This window comes from Sinocyclocheilus grahami, unplaced genomic scaffold, assembly GCF_001515645.1.
Source record: "Sinocyclocheilus grahami isolate Dianchi unplaced genomic scaffold, SAMN03320097.WGS_v1.1 scaffold100.1, whole genome shotgun sequence".
Taxonomy (NCBI): domain Eukaryota; kingdom Metazoa; phylum Chordata; class Actinopteri; order Cypriniformes; family Cyprinidae; genus Sinocyclocheilus; species Sinocyclocheilus grahami.
Window position 1 is genome coordinate 556,881 of NW_015505279.1, and position 19,473 is coordinate 576,353.

At 39.4% G+C, this 19,473-nt stretch overlaps 1 protein-coding gene and 1 long non-coding RNA gene across 2 annotated transcripts; one reads left to right on the forward strand and one right to left on the reverse strand.

The window, feature by feature from the left end:
* Nucleotides 1-645: 645 nt before the first annotated feature.
* LOC107588268 (uncharacterized) lies at nucleotides 646-3,285 on the reverse strand. The gene is made up of 4 exons (XR_001609559.1): nucleotides 3,191-3,285; nucleotides 2,815-2,909; nucleotides 1,175-1,254; nucleotides 646-783 (listed from the first exon to the last, which is right to left on the reverse strand). It is a non-coding gene; the product is annotated as an uncharacterized lncRNA (long non-coding RNA).
* Nucleotides 3,286-9,102: 5,817 nt separating this feature from the next.
* LOC107588232 (transcription factor Sp3-like) lies at nucleotides 9,103-19,219 on the forward strand (the record flags this gene model as incomplete). Its single annotated transcript, XM_016276262.1, has 7 exons — nucleotides 9,103-9,144; nucleotides 9,278-9,409; nucleotides 11,375-12,388; nucleotides 13,571-13,760; nucleotides 14,501-14,690; nucleotides 14,886-15,082; nucleotides 16,663-19,219. Coding segments are annotated over 7 exons (2,085 nt in total), but the record flags the coding sequence as incomplete, so codon positions are not given.
* Between the last annotated feature and the right edge of the window lie 254 nt (nucleotides 19,220-19,473).

Sequence of the window (19,473 nt, forward strand, 5' to 3'; positions counted from 1 at the left end):
AAGATAATTAACAAAATCATGAAAATGTAAAAAAAATATTTTAAAACACTTGAATGTGTTGTTAAATTCTTTGAAATATTAAGTTCCTCAGAGAAATTTCAAGTAAATGTGTTATTTTACGGGGTTTGGCTGAAAAAAAGTTTGCGAATCCCTGCATTACATGAATAAACATGAAAACAACAACAATGACACCTCCAAAGACACGGTTTCAATATTATTGTCCAGACTTCCAGAATCAAGAGTTCCTGGAGGTCACTGGATATGATGAAGACAGAGTGTTTCACATCAATACGTCACCAGTGTTCAGTAACTTGCATCATTTTAATTTGTTTCATACATGGTCTAATTGCTTGAGAGGTCCTTCTTTCCCTCAAATTCAAAAGCATGTCAAAGCTAAATGGTATGGCACAGTAGGGTTTTTAGAAAAGAAAATTTAGAAGGCAAAAGCAAAACATTATGAATAATTTACAACCACTGTGTGAATAATGTAATCCATAGAAAGTAACTGTAATCTGATGATGAGCATTTTAAAATGTAATCTACTCTAATTAAAAGTAATCCAGATTACATGTAATCAGTTACAACGCAGCACTCTATATATGACCACATTAGATATTTCTTTGGAATTCCATTTTTATTCTCCTTTTTGTCACTGTACAGAAATTAGGATGATTACTTTTGCTGAACTGAATCCTTTCTCCAAGGGTCAGATACTAGAGCCTCTCCCAGCTTCTTGAGCCATAGACTGGAAAACACCATGAATGGATGGCCAGCCCATCTCAGCTGTCAGACACACACATTCACACTTTATTTAGACGCACAATTTAGTAAAAAAGGAAACCGGAGCACCAGGAGGAAACTCCACACAGAAAGACCTCCAGTCTGGACTCAAACTGGGGACCTGTACGTTCAAACTACTAATGCTTAGTATGAGTAAGTATTTTGGAATATTATAATACATTGTTTCAGCATTTATCTGTAACATATGTTTTTACTGTTAAAACTAAATTGTTTAATTCACTCTGCATGGCCCAGGAAGTTGAGCCACTTGAGCACATTTTATAGAGGTTTCTTATCATTTCAATTGATAAGAAGCATTATGAAATAGAGCTTTACCTCTATATCATTTTGAATTACCTGGAGAACAACATGAGTATATGTCGACACATCTTACCCCATGCACTCTCCCCTACAGTACGTGTGTGTAATGGAATGGTAATGACTCGACGGTGTGATCACATTCTCTGCAGGAACCTAGAAAAAAAACCCACACAATCGGCCCTGAGCTCAGAGCACTGTCTTCCACACACACTCTACAGAAAGACTGCATAAATTGTCATCTTTCTCATATTTACGAGACAAAGTCTGAGCTTCTGATTCAGTGTAGTATAGTATTCCCAGCTGAAATTGCACTCTCAGATATGGGAAAACAAAACCGTTTCTGTATTACTGTGTCTGTACTTCAGGGCGAGATTGAATAGAAGATGTGTAGAATATTTTAAATTGTAGTACTTTACATGTTTTGATTGTAGGTCATAGAGAGGGATATTTTGGCTCGCTCCACGGGAACACTGGGAAACCATGCATACTGATTTCTGTGCCTGATTTTCATCCCGTGAAAACATACACACATATTTCTTTGTGATTTCAGCAATTTATTGTATAATCCCTATTTTTTCTTAGAGGAAGAGGATTTTATGGTTGATGTATATGATTGATGGGTCCGGACTGCTTTTTATTTTTTTAATCTTTGTTCAGGTCTTGCAGCAGTGCCTAAAGTTCTGTACAATTTTAGATTTCCAAACCTAGTTAGCTCCGGAGAAAATGGGTCAGCTGAGCAGGAACGTTTTCCTTTTCTTTGCAGCATTTTTTTCAGCGACCACTGAGGTTTCTCCCATTAAGAAGTTCACAGGGAGATAAGTAGAGGTTGGGTTTCTTCTCTCACTCCAAGGGCTGAGTTCTGCTTGCGCTAGCCAAAGCTGAAACCCATTATTGAGGCCTGTTTGTCAGACCTAAATGAGCTAAGAACGACAAGTTGTTTTCTGTGGCTTGGCTACAGTGTTTTGTTTTGCATACAGTGACACTAACATTTCTGGAACAATAAATCAAGTTATTTAGAAAAGTGCATATGTAGTTCAGAAGACATAGTAAACTGCACTTGCATGTCAACACGTCATTGCGCAAAGATGTCTGGAACGTAAAGGCAATGAGGAGAACTCAATTGACTTTGGTGGATAAAATACACATCAGATAGACTCCAGTTGTGTTCTCCGCTCTGGGCTGCGTTCATTTGATTTAATTGTAACGGATTTGTGAAAAGAAGGGGAAGGATTAGAAGATATCAAAGAGCGATTAGTGGCTGGTTTTTTGGTGTCTGTGCTACAAATGCTGTCACAGTCATCCATCAGCTGGTGCCACTCTGCCCAGAGGCAAAAACCACAATGGCACCACACCAAGCAAGACAGACAGAATAAAGGACTGCACCCATGAAAGGCCAAATCCTGCTGCTATAAATCATACCAGCGCAGCGCTAACCCCAAAACATTTGAAAAAAAAAACAAATCGCCAACTTTATATATTATGGGACGGAAAGAAATAAACACATAAATAAACTTGACAATTCTAAGTGCAAACAATGCAATACAATTCTAAATGCAAAACCTAAGAACAACACCCATTTTCGCTTTCATTTGAACAAACAGTATGAGAGAGAGGAGAAGAGTAATGGGAGAAGGACTCTAAGGCTTTGACTCTGACTCTGAAATGAATGAATAGCACTTTTTAAAAAAATTGTTTAAAATGATTTCCACTCACGTAAGATGAAGACTCCAGCCAAAACACCCTGGTTCCTTCTACAAAACGCAATAGGATTTTTCTGTTGGCTTTTGGATTATTGCAGAAAATAAGCTCTATGATAAACAAAAAGTTTATGAGTCTTATACATTTTGTTCATCACAATGATCAGCTTCTCAAGCCAGAATTTTGAAGCCTGAATACAATCAGCAGAAAAACAAACAAACATAAAAGTAGATTAACTACACACTTCAACATCACCATTAAGCTTCCCAACACTCTTTCAGTCTTGATTTAAAAACATAATTTGATTAAGAATAAGAACATAGAATATTTAAGAGTGCAACTATAAACACACTGAGGTTATAAAAGTGGACTAGTAAGTAGTTGGCTTTACCTGTTCAGTGTGATGACATTTAATGTCACCGACAACCTCTGTAGTCCCATTTAGTCTCTAGCAAGCCATTTCTGAATCTCGCTGGAAATAGTGGGTCAGTGGTTACCAACTACTTTGCCCCTCCAACACTGCACATTTTTTATGTCTCCTTAATCAAACACACCTGATTCAGCTTATTAGTTTAGAAGAGACTCTTAGACCTGAAATGGATGCATCCAGAAAAAGGAGACATGCAAAAAGTGCAGTGTTGAGGAACTCCAGGAACCTGGTTGGGAACTACTTCCGGCAAGATTTTGAAGTGTTCATGTGATTTACACATTTACTACTCTTTAAGGCCGTAGGAGAGGGTTTGTGAATGGCTGTAAAGCGATGCAACGGGCACTGGTAAGTCACATGACAACGATAACATGACAGATCTAGTCCATCCAGATTGCATTAATACCACACACATTTATACTATATAGAACATAGCTTTTTAGCAGTCGTGAAATAGTAACTTAAAAATTCAAAAGAACTACATACTCAGAATGGAATTTCAAACGCATGCAGCTAAAATATTTTTATGGAAAATACTAAAGGCACCTTTAATTGAATGGAATTTTTAAGAAAAGTTATGTAACTGTTTTTGGTTCATTTTTGAATCAACATGAAATCAAAATTGATCCTCTTTGCTTTCTTAATACGTGTTCCTAGTCTTATCATTGGTGCAAATTATTCCAAATATTACATTTCAAGCATGTGCATTATTAAAACACTTTTCCTTTCTGAATGAATTCACAAAGCCATTTTAGTATTCAACTCCTCCCATCCAAACCATGTAGACTCATATAGAGGATAAAATTCCACCACCCTAACTTGATATATTACTGTTGTAAAATTGACTGTGAATGCTGTTGATTTCATGCTTAAGTTAAAGCAGTTTTCACTTTCCATGTTTCTCCTTTAATCACATTGCCAAATTCAGCTCATCAACTGTATGATGATGAATCAAACCAGCATGTATACATCACTTTATCCAAAAGGAAACCAGCAGCTCAGTTCACTGATATATTGTACAGAAGTTAGAGCATAAGGAATGCAGGGTAATTCACATGAACGCTTCCTCCTTCATCATAACTGCACCTATGGGAGCTTCTTTTTTTTCTTTCCTGCACGGACAAACGTTTAGAGGAAAGACTTGAAAAGCGCAACATTTTCCCCTAATGGACATATTTTTCTTTAAACATGAGCCTAAGCTGCTAGCGCAGTAAACCTCTGTCTCCAGCTCAGTGGTGTCCGAATGGAGGTCCTTTCACTCATGTGTCATTGAGACACATTTGATATTCTGGCCGCAGTCTTTCCTGTGGTGCCATTTTGAAGCTTCCCCATTGAGGTTCCATTTACCCAGGCCACCGGGAGCCTCCAGGCGGGCGGACTCTCTCCACGCGGTCCCTTCCACTGTAGATCGGCCCCAGCAAGCCGCTCCGCCAATATGTTAATATGACGCCTTCTGAAACAACTCATATTCACGCGGTAAGCAGGCCCAGCTATTTTCACCCCAGTAGACGAAGAACACGTCTCACCTCTGCGCTTTACAAAATACCGGAAAATTACTGATTTTTTCTCTCCGAACTAAACATGCAGATTTCTGAAAGGTCATAAATAACAGGATTTAAATTCCTCAGCTTTGAAGTTTTGAAACGCATTAATGCACGTACAAAAGAAACATTCAAATTCAAGTTTTGTTAACATATTTCAGTGCATTTTCATCTTTCATTTGGAAGAACCCTTACGAAAAAGAAGCTTATTCAAGTGTGCTATTAGTATACTTCTTTTAAACTAAAAATAGGAAAGTATACTTTCAGTCTTCTTTGTATGTACTTCTCAGACATGGGCTTTATGTACTTTTCAGAAATATACTTAAAATGACATTTGACTTATACTTATAGCCTTATAGATTTATAGCCTACTTGTGCTCCGATTATACTGTTATACGGTAGGGGGTGCTAGTACACATCTTCTGTACAGAATTTCCAAAAAAACACAAGTGAAGAAGAAACCGAAACAACAGATGCTTCCACATGTATTCTAACACGATCATCAGACATAAAACAGCATCAAAACTGTGTAACGTTATGGAATAAAATGTCGACCAATGAAGAGTTAATAATGACTGTCAAGCTTTGGGGTGTTGATCGACTCTATCTACATTTTGATTATCATTCTGAATCCAATTAATAGTCTATTTTCAGCTTAGGTTTTCTCGGCAAAATGTTGTTCATTTCAAAAAAGCTAGAATAAAATGTTTTTGTTTACAAGCAGATACCCTGTTCTTTCTACTTTTTGGTAAGGGAAGCTAGCCTGATGTGTTGCTTGACATGTCCTCATCCTCAAAAAGTGTGAGCTAAACTGTACTCCTAAAAATAAAGCTTCCAAAAAGAGGGTTTTTGCAACGATGCCTTAGAAGGAAAGAACCTTTAAATGAACAGTTCCTAAAAAAAAAAAATGTTCTTACAGTTTCTTTATTGGCATCTGGTTCCATGAAGAACCTTCAAGAACATCTAGGGAAACTTTCCATTCCAAAAAAAAAAAGTTCTTTATAGTTCTTTATGGAAGATGCAAAAAAAGAACCATGATTTTTAAGAGTGTATGCAAGGTCAAGTCAGACAACATTGAGTACAGCGTTAAGTCGTAACTTGATTTGCCATGAGGCGAAACCAAACCAACTCCCACAGTTCCCGTCATTCCTCCGACCTAATCAATCAATAACTCTGATACAAACTATGTGTTCTGTGTTCCAGCTCAGCTTGTTCAACAATCAAGAATGTGTTCCTGGTTTGCAAGCCAATTTGTCAACTTGCCTGAAATCACATCCTCTCACACATCAGACGAAATCTCAAAGCAATTAACTTATTGTGTTGTACTTCAATCTAAAGATATGAGATAAGATACCCGCGCCATTGTACAAAAGCTGCGTTTTGCCTTTCCATTTGAGTGTGGGTGTCTTTGTGCGTTAGATTGTGGATAAGCCAGCGCAAGGTAAGCTAGGAGAGCGAGAGCCACAGATGTGGGCCTTTCTAAAGGCTCTGTCTGCCAGCCTGTGTTTACCTGACACTCAGATTGACAGCGGAGTGATTGGAAATATCCCCCACTCACTGGTGCGAGCCCCTGAGTGCAAGGAAAGTGCTTTTGTAGTCTGGCTGTAATGGGCCAAGTTTGAATTGAAGGTTGAAGGAAAACGCTGCTCTCTGGTCACTCTCATGGAGGAGCTGACACAGTGGAAATGAGTCTTAGATCAGGAGCGCAGCTGAGAGTGCAGAATGTCTCTGGGCTGTTATCTCAATACAATCGTGCTAATCTTTTAGCGTTTATAAAAGCAACACAGCTGCCGCGAACAAACTCCAGAGACTCTTTTCTCCTTCTGTAGTACGATACAAAGTGATTTTTTTCTATATGATCTTGGTGATATCAACTTCCACCCAGTTTTTTCCACTAATGCTCTCTGGTGAATAACAAAACAATCTGCCGAATTTGCCCCCCAGACAGTCTAATTTCCTAAGTTAATTTCCTCATTCTGTGCTGCTGAACTCCCTTGACGTACCATGAATCAGGGAGGCATAGGTACATCGGTTGTCTAACTTAGGGAAAATTAGAAATGGTATTATCCTTTTTTTGTGAGATGGTGATGCTAACAAGAGTAGTAGAACACAAACTTTCATGTTCTCTTTATTCCTATCGTTAAGTATGAACAATACTAGCATGATTTTTCCACAAACTAGGGAAATCTAATTTCACTGGTCAACTCAATAAATGCCGTCACTTAAGAACTTTATGGATTATGGATTCATCTCAGAATTCAAAAAACAATAATAGTATATATCAAGATGTGCTACCAAAGCTGTACTAAATTTAATGGAATACTTAGCCCAAAAATGAAAATCTGCTATTTACTCAGCCTCACCATCACAATAATCCACAAGTAATCCATACGATTCCAGTCCGTCAGTTAATGTCTTGTGAAGTGAAAAGATGTATGTTTGTAATAAATAAATTCATCATTCAGGTAAACTTCAAACTGTTGCTTCTGCCCAAAATAAATTCTATATTCATAATATTACTTTCTCTATAGTGAAAAAGTTGTCTTGTCTGAATCAGGAGAGAAATATGCACAGATTAAGCACTGTTTATTAGAAAATCAGTCCAAAGCAGCTCGTATTATTATGAATTGTGACCCTGGAGCACAAAAGCAGTCATAAGTCGCTGGGGTATATTTGTAGCAATAGCCAAAAATACATTGCATGGGTCAAAATGATCGATTTTTCTTTTATGTCAAAAATATTTAGGATATTAAGTAAAGATCATGTTCCATGAAGATATTTTGTAAATTCCCTACTGCAAATATATCAAAACTTAATTTTTGATTAGTAATATGCATTGCTAAGAGCTTAATCTGGACAACTTTAAAGGCGATTTTCTCAGTATTTTGATTTTTTTTGCACCCTCAGATTCCAGATTTTCAAATAGTTGTATCTCGGCCAAATGTTGTCCTAACAAACCATACATCAATGGAAAGCTTATTTATTCAGCTTTTGTAGCAATCTCAATTTTGAAAACTTTACACTTAAGACACACTCGGTTTTGTGGTCCAGGGTCCCAATTATGGACTGTAATTAAAATGCATTAAAGATGGATATATTTATTACGAACTTTTCACTTCACAAGACATTAACTGATGGACTGGAGTGGTGTGGATTACTTGTGGATTATTGTGATGTTTTTATCAGCTGTTTGGACTCTCATTCTGACGGCACCCATTCACTGCAGAGGATCCAGAATACAGTTCTGATGTGCAGCAAAAGATTGTTGAGCTTCACAAAATAAAACGTGGCTGTTTTAGAAAATACCTAAAGCATTGAGAATTCCCATTTCCACCATCAGGGCAATAATTAAGCATTTTAAGAATTTTCAATCAACAGAAAATGTACAAATCTGCCTGTGTGTCTATATTGTCTTAAAGCAAGGCGAGGAGGATAGTTTGAGTGGCCAAAGACTCTCCAAGGATCACAACTGGAGAATTGCAGAAAATAGTTAAAATTATTAAAGAAAAGAAAATGCTCTCCTCCAAAAACATACTCCAGCATATTCATTTGCCAACACTACTAGAACTTCAAATGAGACTGGGTTCTAAGGTCAGATGAAACTTAAAAATGAGCTTTTTGGCAGCAAACAGTCAAGATGGGTTTGGTGCAAAAAGTACCCCATGTGTACAATTTAATATACTGCTGTATCTTTAATGTTGTGGGCCTATTTTTCTGCCGGAGGTCCTGGACATCTTGTTCAGATACATGGCATCATGGATTCTAGCCAGTCTTATAATGGCCAGTGGTTGGATCTTCTATCAGGACAACAATCACAAAATGGCATGCCATGGTCGTCCCAGTTCCCTGACCCTATAGAAAACGAGTGGGGTGAGCTTAGGATTGCAGTGCATAAACATGGACCTTTGAATCTGAAAGATCTGAGGAGATTCTGTGTAGAAAAATGGTCTCTGGTCTCTTGTCAGGTGTTCTCCAAACTCATCAGGCATTATAGGAGGAAATCAGAGCTGTTAGGAGGTTTCAAAACAGTATTGAAAAAAGGGGTGTCAATAAGTGTGGCCAACATGTATCTGAGAATAACATTTATTTCATAATGAGAATTGTTTTACTTCAATGAAAGTTTAGGTTTTTGTGATTTTTTTTTTGTTGAATAAAAGATCAAAATGATTAACAATGCAGATTTATTTTCACAGGCTACATACAGAGCTCAAATCATCCATAAAACAGCAAACCGCCTCGGCTATAGCCGATGAAGCCGCCTGTGCAGTGGACGGGCTCTAACGGCTGTTGTGTGTGTGTGTGTGTGTGTGTGTGTGTGTTGTGTGTGTGTTGTTGGCGGACAGCAGCGGCGCTCAGGACGGCGGCGGCGCGGAGCAGGTAAACCGCATCACATCCTCTCCTCTCTTATTCGAATGCGTGTGCTTTGGTGAAGTTTTCACTTTGTTCTGTTAAAACACTGGTGCTTCCTGTGTGGCCACCCCTTTCATGTGTTAAACCCGCCCATCGCCAGGACGGACAGCCCTCGCCGCTCGCCCTGCTCGCCGCCACCTGCACGGGCCTCGGTTCGCCCGCCCCCGGAGCAGAGCACGGGGCGCACTCCAATCATGCTGCTGCTGCTGCTGCTGCTGCTGCTGCTGGAGGGGTAAGTCCGCCGCTACCGGGCCACCTTTATTAGACCGCACTGTGGCTCGAGTGTGAGCCTGTGTGTACTGTGAACGGGTGAGTGTTTACACCCCAAACTTAAGGGTGGGAGCTGTGATCTGGTTTATTCTGTATACATTATAGTCTAGCTCAGTGTTTCCCAACCTCTCTTTAGTCGCGGCACCCTTTGGAAATTTTAACAAACTTGTGGCACCCTACAAAATTAATTTTGTCACAATATTAGAATTTCTAACTTCGATGTGATAATTTGAAAAGTGTAGATATTCGGCACAGCAGGGAAGAACTGCAGAATATAATGTCATACAGATATTTTTAATATTATTAAAAAGTTTTGGTCCATCAGTGGTGGCAACCAGTAGACTAATTTCTAATGAAGAGACCAATTTATATGAGAGATCTTAATGTAGGCGTTTATACATAAAATAAGCACAAATAAAGAAATTAATAGTGATAGCACAAATAAAAAATAACGACAGGCCTTCGAATTAAATAAATTGCTTTTTAGTTTTTCAGGTAGGTCTAACAGTTGGGTTAAGATATTTAACTTTTTTTTTTTTTTTTTTTTTTACCAATTATCCAAATAATGTTTAGTCCTAGAAAGCTATTATTATCAGAACACGTGAGCACAACGGTTAGCAGATCAATGAATGAGAGGGCAGCGTTACCAGAGTTGCTCATATACCACACCATGTTACAACACAGTAGGGCTGTTGCAGACAGAAACTGTACTGTACTACATCCATGTTTCCCGTCGGCTCAACGTTTGAGTGGACTTTGCTGTTTCCGATGAGCATGAACGGTATACGAGTGGAGCGACTGAGCGGAGCGCACACGCATAGAGCGGATAACACACAGAGCGTCACGCCACGTGAAAGTGAGTCCTGAGCGGTGAACTCATTTCCAGAAGCCGGAATTTCAGTGCATCTCTAATTATTGGCAACATCAGAAATGGATATTATATAATAGCTGCTTTTTTGAACATTTTAGCAATTTAAAAATATTAAAAAAGGATTGTTTACACGGCACCCCTGCTCTCGAGAAGCACTGGTCTAGTTCACAGTACAGCTTATGTTTAACAAGAACCAATGGTACAGGTAGGTACAGACCTGGGAAAAGTCGAAAAATGGACCATGGCATGTTTAATTTTGTAGATGTACAAGCTTTTTAGCGAGTCAGTCATTCAGAGGCTGCACATGGAACATATGATATATACGTTTAAAAGGTTTTAGGATCTGTAAGATTTTAGTTTTAAAGTAATTAATACATTTACTCACCAAAGATGCATTAAAAAAAAAAACGTGACCGTAAAGATTTTGTACATTGTTACAAAAAAAAGTCAAAATAAATGCTTGTAGACTTTCTAATTATTAAAGAATGCTGAAAAAAATGTTGCATGGTTTGCACAAAAATAAAAGCTAGAATACAAACACAACAGTTAATCATGAGGCAGTACAATACAAGTGAAGTGGAAAAAGTGCAGCACTGCAAATTTCCAAAATTGGCTGAAAATGTTTAAGCTAGTACAGAAATACAACTATAGTAAAGCTGAATGTTCTCCCTGCCACTAATAAGAGACTTAATCCAGTAAGTTAAAAATGTCCACAAAAAAAATCCAGATTCACAAATTTTACTCCATTTAGTCATTTACTCATTTTCCCCATTTCATTGTGTGTGTGTCTATATATATATATATTTAGTGGAAAACTGCATTGTTTTGAAGGTCACATGTTAACTTGTAGTATTTCTGACCAATTTCAAATCATTCTTTTTATACGCAGGATGGGTTTATACATGTTTTGCATCAGGGTCCATGCTTTGCATCAGTCACCATAGTAACAGCAAGAGATGAGGACCTGTTCATTGTTTTTTAATCTTGCCGTGTACGTGCACTGTTGTGCCATCACTTTGAATATGTTTTTCTTTTGTGAATGTATTTCCTCCCTAGAACGCAGACCTCTCAGTGCAGTTAACAGAGTCGTCTGAAAGGTGGGAGGCGGTAAAGGACGATTCGGGTGTCCTGCATCTCCCCGGCACGGGTATCGTCACGTCCAATGGACAGTATGTTCTTCCTCTCCAGAGCCTCCAGGGTCTCCAGAACCAGCCCATCTTACTCACGTCAGGGACCGACACGTCCAGCGGCGCAGTGCCTAACATCCATTACCAAGTCATCCCTCAGGTGCAGACGGCCGAAGGGCAGATGGGTTACTCTGCCTCCGTCGAGGGGGCCTCAATGGCGCAGGACGCCGCAGGGCAGATCCAGATCCTCCCAGACGGCACCCATACCATCAGCGTCACGGGGACGGCATCCACCGACCTTCTCAGCAACAGTCAGAACCTCATGACCCATTCTGGCCAAGTGCACCATATCCCACAGGTGTCTCTGGGAAGTTCTGTCTTCAGCAGTCAGGGTCAGGTGGTCACTAACGTGCCTCTGGGTTTGCCTGGTAACATTACCTTTGTGCCCATAAACAGCGTGGATCTGGACTCTCTCGGGCTCTCGGGAGCTCAGCCAATCGCCACCGGCGTCACGGCTGACGGACAGCTCATCATGACCAATCAGAGCATGGAGAATTCTGAAGGCTCGGAGAAAGCAGGGGAACAGCAACAGACACTCAGCTCTAATGCAGCCGCAGACATGTTTGTGCCTACCACATCTTCAGCATCCTCCTCGTCCTCGCAGCAGCCAACCAGCACAATAGACGGCACGGGCGTGTTGATGCAGTCTGCGGCGGGAGAGCAGGGAGACGACTCGGGCTACCTCAGTCAGTGCGCGGTGCAGGTGTCTGGAGGACAGCAAGTGATCCAGTTACAGCAGTTGCCCTTGCAGACCGCTGACGGTCAGGTGTCTGCTCAGGCCCAGCAGTCTCTGCAAAACGTCCAGCTCATCAACCCAGGAACATTCCTCATCCAGGCCCAAACCGTCAGTCCGTCAGGACAGATACAGTGGCAGACCTTCCAGGTACGTAGTTATAAATCATTTGTGACAAGATTCTGTTTTAGGTTTGAGAATTAAGAACCTTTTTTTTTTTAAATTTGTAATTATCTCCACACGCTGCACTAGTAAAACACATTTTTAAAGCGGCCATGAAAACGACAACAAACATAGTTTGACAAGTGACCACCATTAGAGTCACAAATTAATGAATCATCACAAAAACGGATCAGTCTTGATCGTGTTTGATGTTACTGATTTTGAAATTAGGTAAAAATTCACAACTTGATTGGTTACTTTGTGATTTTTTTCGGTGATACCTTTTATAGCTTTTTACTCAAAAATGGCACACTGTGACTTGAGGCCTGTCCGCACCAAGAACGATAAATATATTAGCATCCGCACCAACAGACGATATCGTTCTGTTTATTATAAGTGTGTGCTGCAGTTTTGTCATCTGCTGCTTTAAATGCTAGGGATGTAAAGATCCACTCAACTCACGATGCGATACGATTCACGATACTGATTTCACGATACAGTCAATTGTAAATTGAAATTTTAAAACAAATCCCAAATCAAGTAAATAATTCAAAAATTAAAAAAATCTCTCTTGCCTGTGCTCTTTCGATTTAAAATGAGAGGCAACCACTGCATTTTAATCACAATCCAAACAAAGATGCAGCATGATTTAAATTAGATTGTATAATTTCAGAATTTGAAGCAAAAACAGCATGGTCTGAAACTAAAACAGCAGACGCTCTGAATGAAAATGCAAAATTCACTCTCTGACAGCAGGTGGCGCTTATGGAACAGCAGTGATACATCGTTTCTTTGGTTACCGCTGTAAACAAAGCAGCTGTTCTTATGCTTTAATATGAATTATACAGAGACAAGATGAAAAGAAAATACCTATACCTGTATCTAAACTTTGCTGAAGACAGTCAGTTTCCCTCAGAGACACATTCATATAAACCCCCACCACAAACTGAATCGCGATTCATTTAACATCTGAGCCAACTTGAATCGTCATATATGTTTTATTTAAACATAATTTGTCATGTGAACAAATTTTAACAGTGTGACTGAACACAGAAGTGCTGACAAACTCTTTAAAATAACACAAGCCTGCTGTGGTTTAAAAATGTTAGCAAAAATAGTTGAATTATATTTTAATAGTTTGTGTTCTCCTGCCCCTATCTGTCCGCTCAGGTTCAAGGAGTTCAGAACCTCCAGAATCTTCAGCTCCAGACGGCTCCAGCTCAGCAGATTACTCTTGCCCCGGTGCAAACGCTGTCTCTGGGTCAGGGACAGATGCCTAACCTGCAGTCGGTGACGGTGAACGCTGTGGGCCAGACAGGCATTCAGTTCCAGCAGTCCGAGGACACAGACAGCACTGGAGGTACTGCAGCTGGTGTTTCAGGAAGACTGTCTGTGTCTGGATGTCTGTAGTAAACCTTTTCCAAATGGAAAAAAAAAAACATACTAGTTAGATGTAGGGCCCTATGAAGTTTTTTTCTTTTTCTGTGTTATCCATTTTAATTTGTGTAGAGTCTGTTTTAATAGTTTATTAAAATTTAAATAATCAAAAAAATCTCTAATCAATTGAATTCATACAACTTAATTGAATAATTTCTTAAAATTGTAACTATAATACTGCCCTATGGAATGTATTTATTTATATAAATTCTGTGTTGTTCATTTTAGATTCGGTGCATACAACTTCAGCAATAATCTTCTAAACTGTAATCAAATTAAATTAGAACAGTCCCTTTCTTTTTACGGGAAACAAAGTGTTGCACAACAGAGATTTACTGATTAAATTAAAATTGTGTAAAATCAGAGCAGCTTTAGGGATGAAGTTCATGTGGACCATAAACCCCACAAACGTCATTTATTCACCCAAATTTTGCCAAATTCTGTGCAATTCCAAGTTATGCCGTAAAATCCATTTTTATGACTGGATTCCATCCACGTTTTCCTCATCATGGAAATCATAGGGCCCTAAAAATGAGACCTTCTAAAGTAAACAAGATGAAGCAGTCAAGAAGAAAATTTAGAGTGACATTGCAGAGGGAAGATGTCTTTAGCACTAATGATGCAGTGCTGTTAGTGTAACGCTGATCATACTATACTCTATAGATATTCAGATTAAGGAGGAGCCTGATTCGGAGGAGTGGCCTCTGGACAGTAGCTCTACGCTGAATGCCAATGACCTCTCTCACCTTCGTGTTCGTTTAGTGGAGGAGGAGATGGAGGGATTGAACCAGGAGGGCAAACGTCTGCGCAGGGTCGCATGCACCTGCCCCAACTGCAAAGAGGGAGGCGGGAGGTGAGCGCAAACTGCCGAAAGCACATTTCCTTTAGCACATTTCCTCACTTTGTTTTGAGACACGGTACAATTTCTGTGTTTATATTAATATGTAATACAGACACCCCACGGTGTGTGTTTGACTACATGTCTTCATCACTGGATGTGTGTAATATATTTCCATTCTGACTGTACATTTCTAATGATATGCTGTAGGGGATCTAACATGGGCAAGAAGAAACAGCACGTGTGCCATATAGCCGGCTGCGGGAAGGTTTACGGGAAGACATCTCACTTGAGAGCTCACCTGCGCTGGCACTCGGGAGAGAGACCCTTTGTCTGCACCTGGATGTTTTGTGGGAAGAGGTTCACGCGCAGTGATGAATTACAGCGACACAGGAGAACACACACTGGTACTCTTTCTCTCACTCTCTCTCTCTCTCACACACACACACACACACACACACACACACACACACACACACACACACACACACGCAGCGAGTGGTGCTGTTACAAATCTAGAAAAATGTTTATACATCTGTTAGGCTACATTTACACTAATTAGTGTTCGTTTTAAAACGCATAGCTCAGACAGAATCATGATATCTATTTATTTTCCACTGATTTACTGATGAGCATTAACAGCTTCCAGCGCGGTCTGCTTGTTCTCTCTTCCATGATCGCTGCTCTGACTTGGAGTCAGAGGTAATAACATCTTTAATTTCAGCTACATTACATGGCCAAAACACACATTAGACTGCAGTCGGAAGTTATTATAAACACTTGATGGTGGTTTAAAGTGAGTTTTGAGTAAAAGTGGAATATAAATCTTATTTATTGTCTTATGTAGCATGATGCTACAGTTTGCATGAATAATCACATAACACGCGCTTTCGGTCGTGCCTCGCGTGTGTTCGACTTGAACAGACTGTGCAGACCGATCGGTGTATTGCAGTGCTGAGAGAGCAGACTTCTCTGTGCGCTTTTGAATCGCTCTCGCCGATGTCAAACAAACACTCGATATGCGCCGCACCTCTTCTAGTCGAACACACCGGCTAGTTCTGCAGGCTTATTGGCTCACTGACGCTGATGAGATTAACCCCTTAGGTATCGAAATTTGGTACCGAACGACGAGAAGTTTTTCGATACTCTGTGGTATCAAGGCAATTCGGTCGGTGCCTAAAAAGTATCAAACTCGATACCCAGCCCTTAAATGCTGTGTGTAGCAATGCATTTTTGAGCAGTAACTGAGTTCTGTCAACAGATGTACACTACAATTCAAAATGTTTAATATATTTGAAAAATTAATATTGTTATTCAGCAAGCTTGTATTAAATTGATCAAAAATTACTGTAAAGACTTGTTTTATTGTTACCAAAAAAATAAATAAATACATTTCAAATAAATGTTGATATTTAAACTTTCCATTCAACAAAAAATCCTGAAAAAAAATGTATCATTGTTTCCACAAAAATATAAGGCAGCACAAATGTTTTTAACATTAATCACAATAAGAAACGTTTTTTGAGCAACAAATCAGCATATTAGAATAATTTCTGAAGGATCGTGTGACACTGAAGACTGGAGTAATGATGCTGAAAATTCAGCTTTACATCACATTATGCATTGCCAAGAACTACATTTGGACAATTTTAAAGGTGATTTTCTCAATATTTAGATTTTTCTTGCACCCTCAGATTCCAGATTTTCAAATAGTTGTATCTCGGCCAAATATTGTCCTCCTGTCCTAACAAACCATACACCAATGGAAAGCTTATTTATTCAGCTTTCAGATAATGTAAAAATCTCAATTTTGAAAAATTTACCCTTATGACTGGTTTTGTGGTCCAGGGTCACATATAAGTTTCCTAAAATGAGTATCTTTGAGCTTTTGGAGCTGGCTACATGTCGAGATCTCACTAGTTATTATAACAGCTTCTATCTGTTCTTTTTCTCATTTCTTTTTCAATGCTTATTTTACCATTAACAGGAGAGAAGAAGTTTGTGTGTTCAGAGTGTTCGAAGAGATTCATGCGCAGCGATCACCTGGCCAAGCACATAAAGACGCATCAGAACAAGAAGGGAGGGGGCGGAGCCATGGTGGCCAGCCTGGGCGGAGCCGTGTCCTCGGACAGCATCATCACGACGGGCGGCACCACACTCATCCTCACCAACATCCAGCCCGGCACCATGCAGGGCCTGGCCACCGTCAGCGCTACCGTCAACACGTCTAGCTCACAGGACCAGCTGAGCACAGCCGAGATTCCTCTGCAGTTAGTCTCTGTGTCTGCCGGGGACGCGGCCGAGTGACGGCGGGATGGCTGTAGCGACCACGCGTGAAGAGGACGAAACGCTGCTCTGGGATGCAGCTGAAAATTCTGTCGGACTGCCAAGGTTCCTGTACAACATCACATCCTCTTCTCCCCCAACCTGAGACTTCATTTTGACTACATCGATTCCACGCTCACGCATATACCTTGCTTTTATACCTTTACATATTTACCCTCCTTTACGTAAATATGTATATTTACGTAAATGCATATATACACACATATATATATATATATATTTTACAAATATAGAATTATTGGGGGTTTTGTTCGTGTTTTTATGAGGGAAGCATTATTTCTTGTTTTCACATACAACACTGAAATGCCTTATATTGTATTATAAGCTGTCGTGTACAAATCTCGAGTTCTTCATGGGTGTCAAGCGTCTGTTTCAGTGTGTACTTGTTGGAATGGGAATAATCATGTTGTGTAAAGAATGCAGTGGTGGTGACAAACGGGTGGCTGATGTTAAAGGAGCAGCTTAGCCAAAAGTGAAAATCCTCCCATTATCTATTCCCCCTCCATTCCAAACTTCTGTGGGTTCTTTGAGGGAAAATTGATTTCTTTCCACGTCTGTCAAGCTCCAGAATGGACAAAAACTCCCATCAGAATAGTCAATGTGACTCAGATGCTGTATTCTAAATCGTGTGAGAATCAGACTCAAAAAGTAAGCTTTTATTCAGTGAAAGTCATCTCATCAGCCCCATAACTGTTCCTCCTCACACAAAGCTTCAGAAGACTGGGAATGTAGCGTCTTCAGTCTGAACTAGTTGTTGTGGAGCGGGGGAGTAAGTAATGGCAGACTTTCCATTTGTGGGTGAGCTGTTGCTTCATTTTAATTATAGGTCGTAAGTGATATTCGTGGTGAAAGTTCTCCATACGAGGAGGAAGATGTAAAACATGAACTTCAGAGAGAAGCCTGCCAGTGTGCTCTTGGGAGTCATGAAGGTGTCCAATAGTGTCTTTACATGTCCTCATAAAAATGCATTTGATTTATTTTATGTAGTTTTATTCTGTGTAGGTAAACCCAGGCCCAACAAAGGGGAAAAAATATGAAACAATCATGTAATTAAAAGCATTTTATGTATCGTAATTCTCAAACCTCTTGGAGTTGATCAGATCTTTCAATATGAGTTTGTTGCGAATGAAGTCTTTTTTGAGCAAAATGATATTTATAATAACTTGGATTTGTGGTGTCCACAACTGCTTTTCTAAGGGAAAAAAAACTCCCTTCGGCTTTACTTTTTTTTATTTTTTATTTTTTTTTAAAGAACTGGACTGTAATCAGCATCAAGAATCATTTGTATGAAATTAATCGGTTTGTAGTTTGCCAAATTGAATTCGCACTCTTTGATAAAATGGAGAGAAAACTCTTGATTTATGTCGTCTGGTTTGCAGCATCTGTACTATGTGTTTGAGGACCAAACAAGCAGCTCTTGAGTATCTGGCATCAATCTAGCAGTGCTGTGTCCAAATACTGCGGCCAGCTTCAGTAACAGCCTATTGGGAGCCTTTTACCTTTTGCGGTCAAATCACTGCCTAACCATGTGATGATGCAGGCGACGCTCACGGTGGTCAATATGTAGGTTTTGAATTCCCTCTCCTTCGTTATTGCCGTGAGTCTGACGCCTTTAATCACAGAGAGTGATTGTCCTCATAGGAGTTCGATAATGAACGTTTTGTAAGGAGTTCTCAAGTTCTTTTATTTGAATACACTGCAGGTCATCAGGGAGGATGCACTCATTTGCTGTCAGTCCATGTACAAGTATGGCTTTGTTTCCACTTGGTACTTTACAATTATTCTCCGCTTATCTGTTTTTATTCCTTTAGCTAATCATGATTTTCATGTCTCTTTAACTACCAATGTTGAGTACCTTTGCCAATTTTTGTGTTGGGGATTTTCCCGTAGCCAAGTTCGTAACGATCAGGAGTTTGATTGAAAAGGTCCAGCAGGGTTAATGGCAGATAATCAAACACTATTTTGTTTTCTGATTTGATAAGGGTTGTTCTGTCACCGTGATCCAGAATTGCTTAATTTGAATTGTTTTGTCTTTTGCTGGTTTGTGAAGTCTAATTTGATTTTGTTCATTATAAATAGCATCTTAACATGTCACTTCTATTTTTATTTTGGTCATTTTTCCAAGAAAGCTTCGGATTATTGTACAACGCCCACTTTTGAGGGCAGCTGTTTATTTCACACTAAAATGACTAAACATATTCCTGTGTTTGTCAGTTGTCTTATTCTCACAGAACACTGGGGCACATACTTGCACACAACAGAGAAAAAAATGGATGGTTGACAAATGAAATCCAAGTTTTTACCCCCATCATCACAACAAAAGAAAACGGTATGGGAAGTTGTACACTACTGTTAAAAATTTTGGTAAAGTATGATTATTTTTTATTTTTTTTTAGAAAAGAATTCAGCAGGGACACATCAAGTTGTGTTCATTTAAATTGTATATTCATCA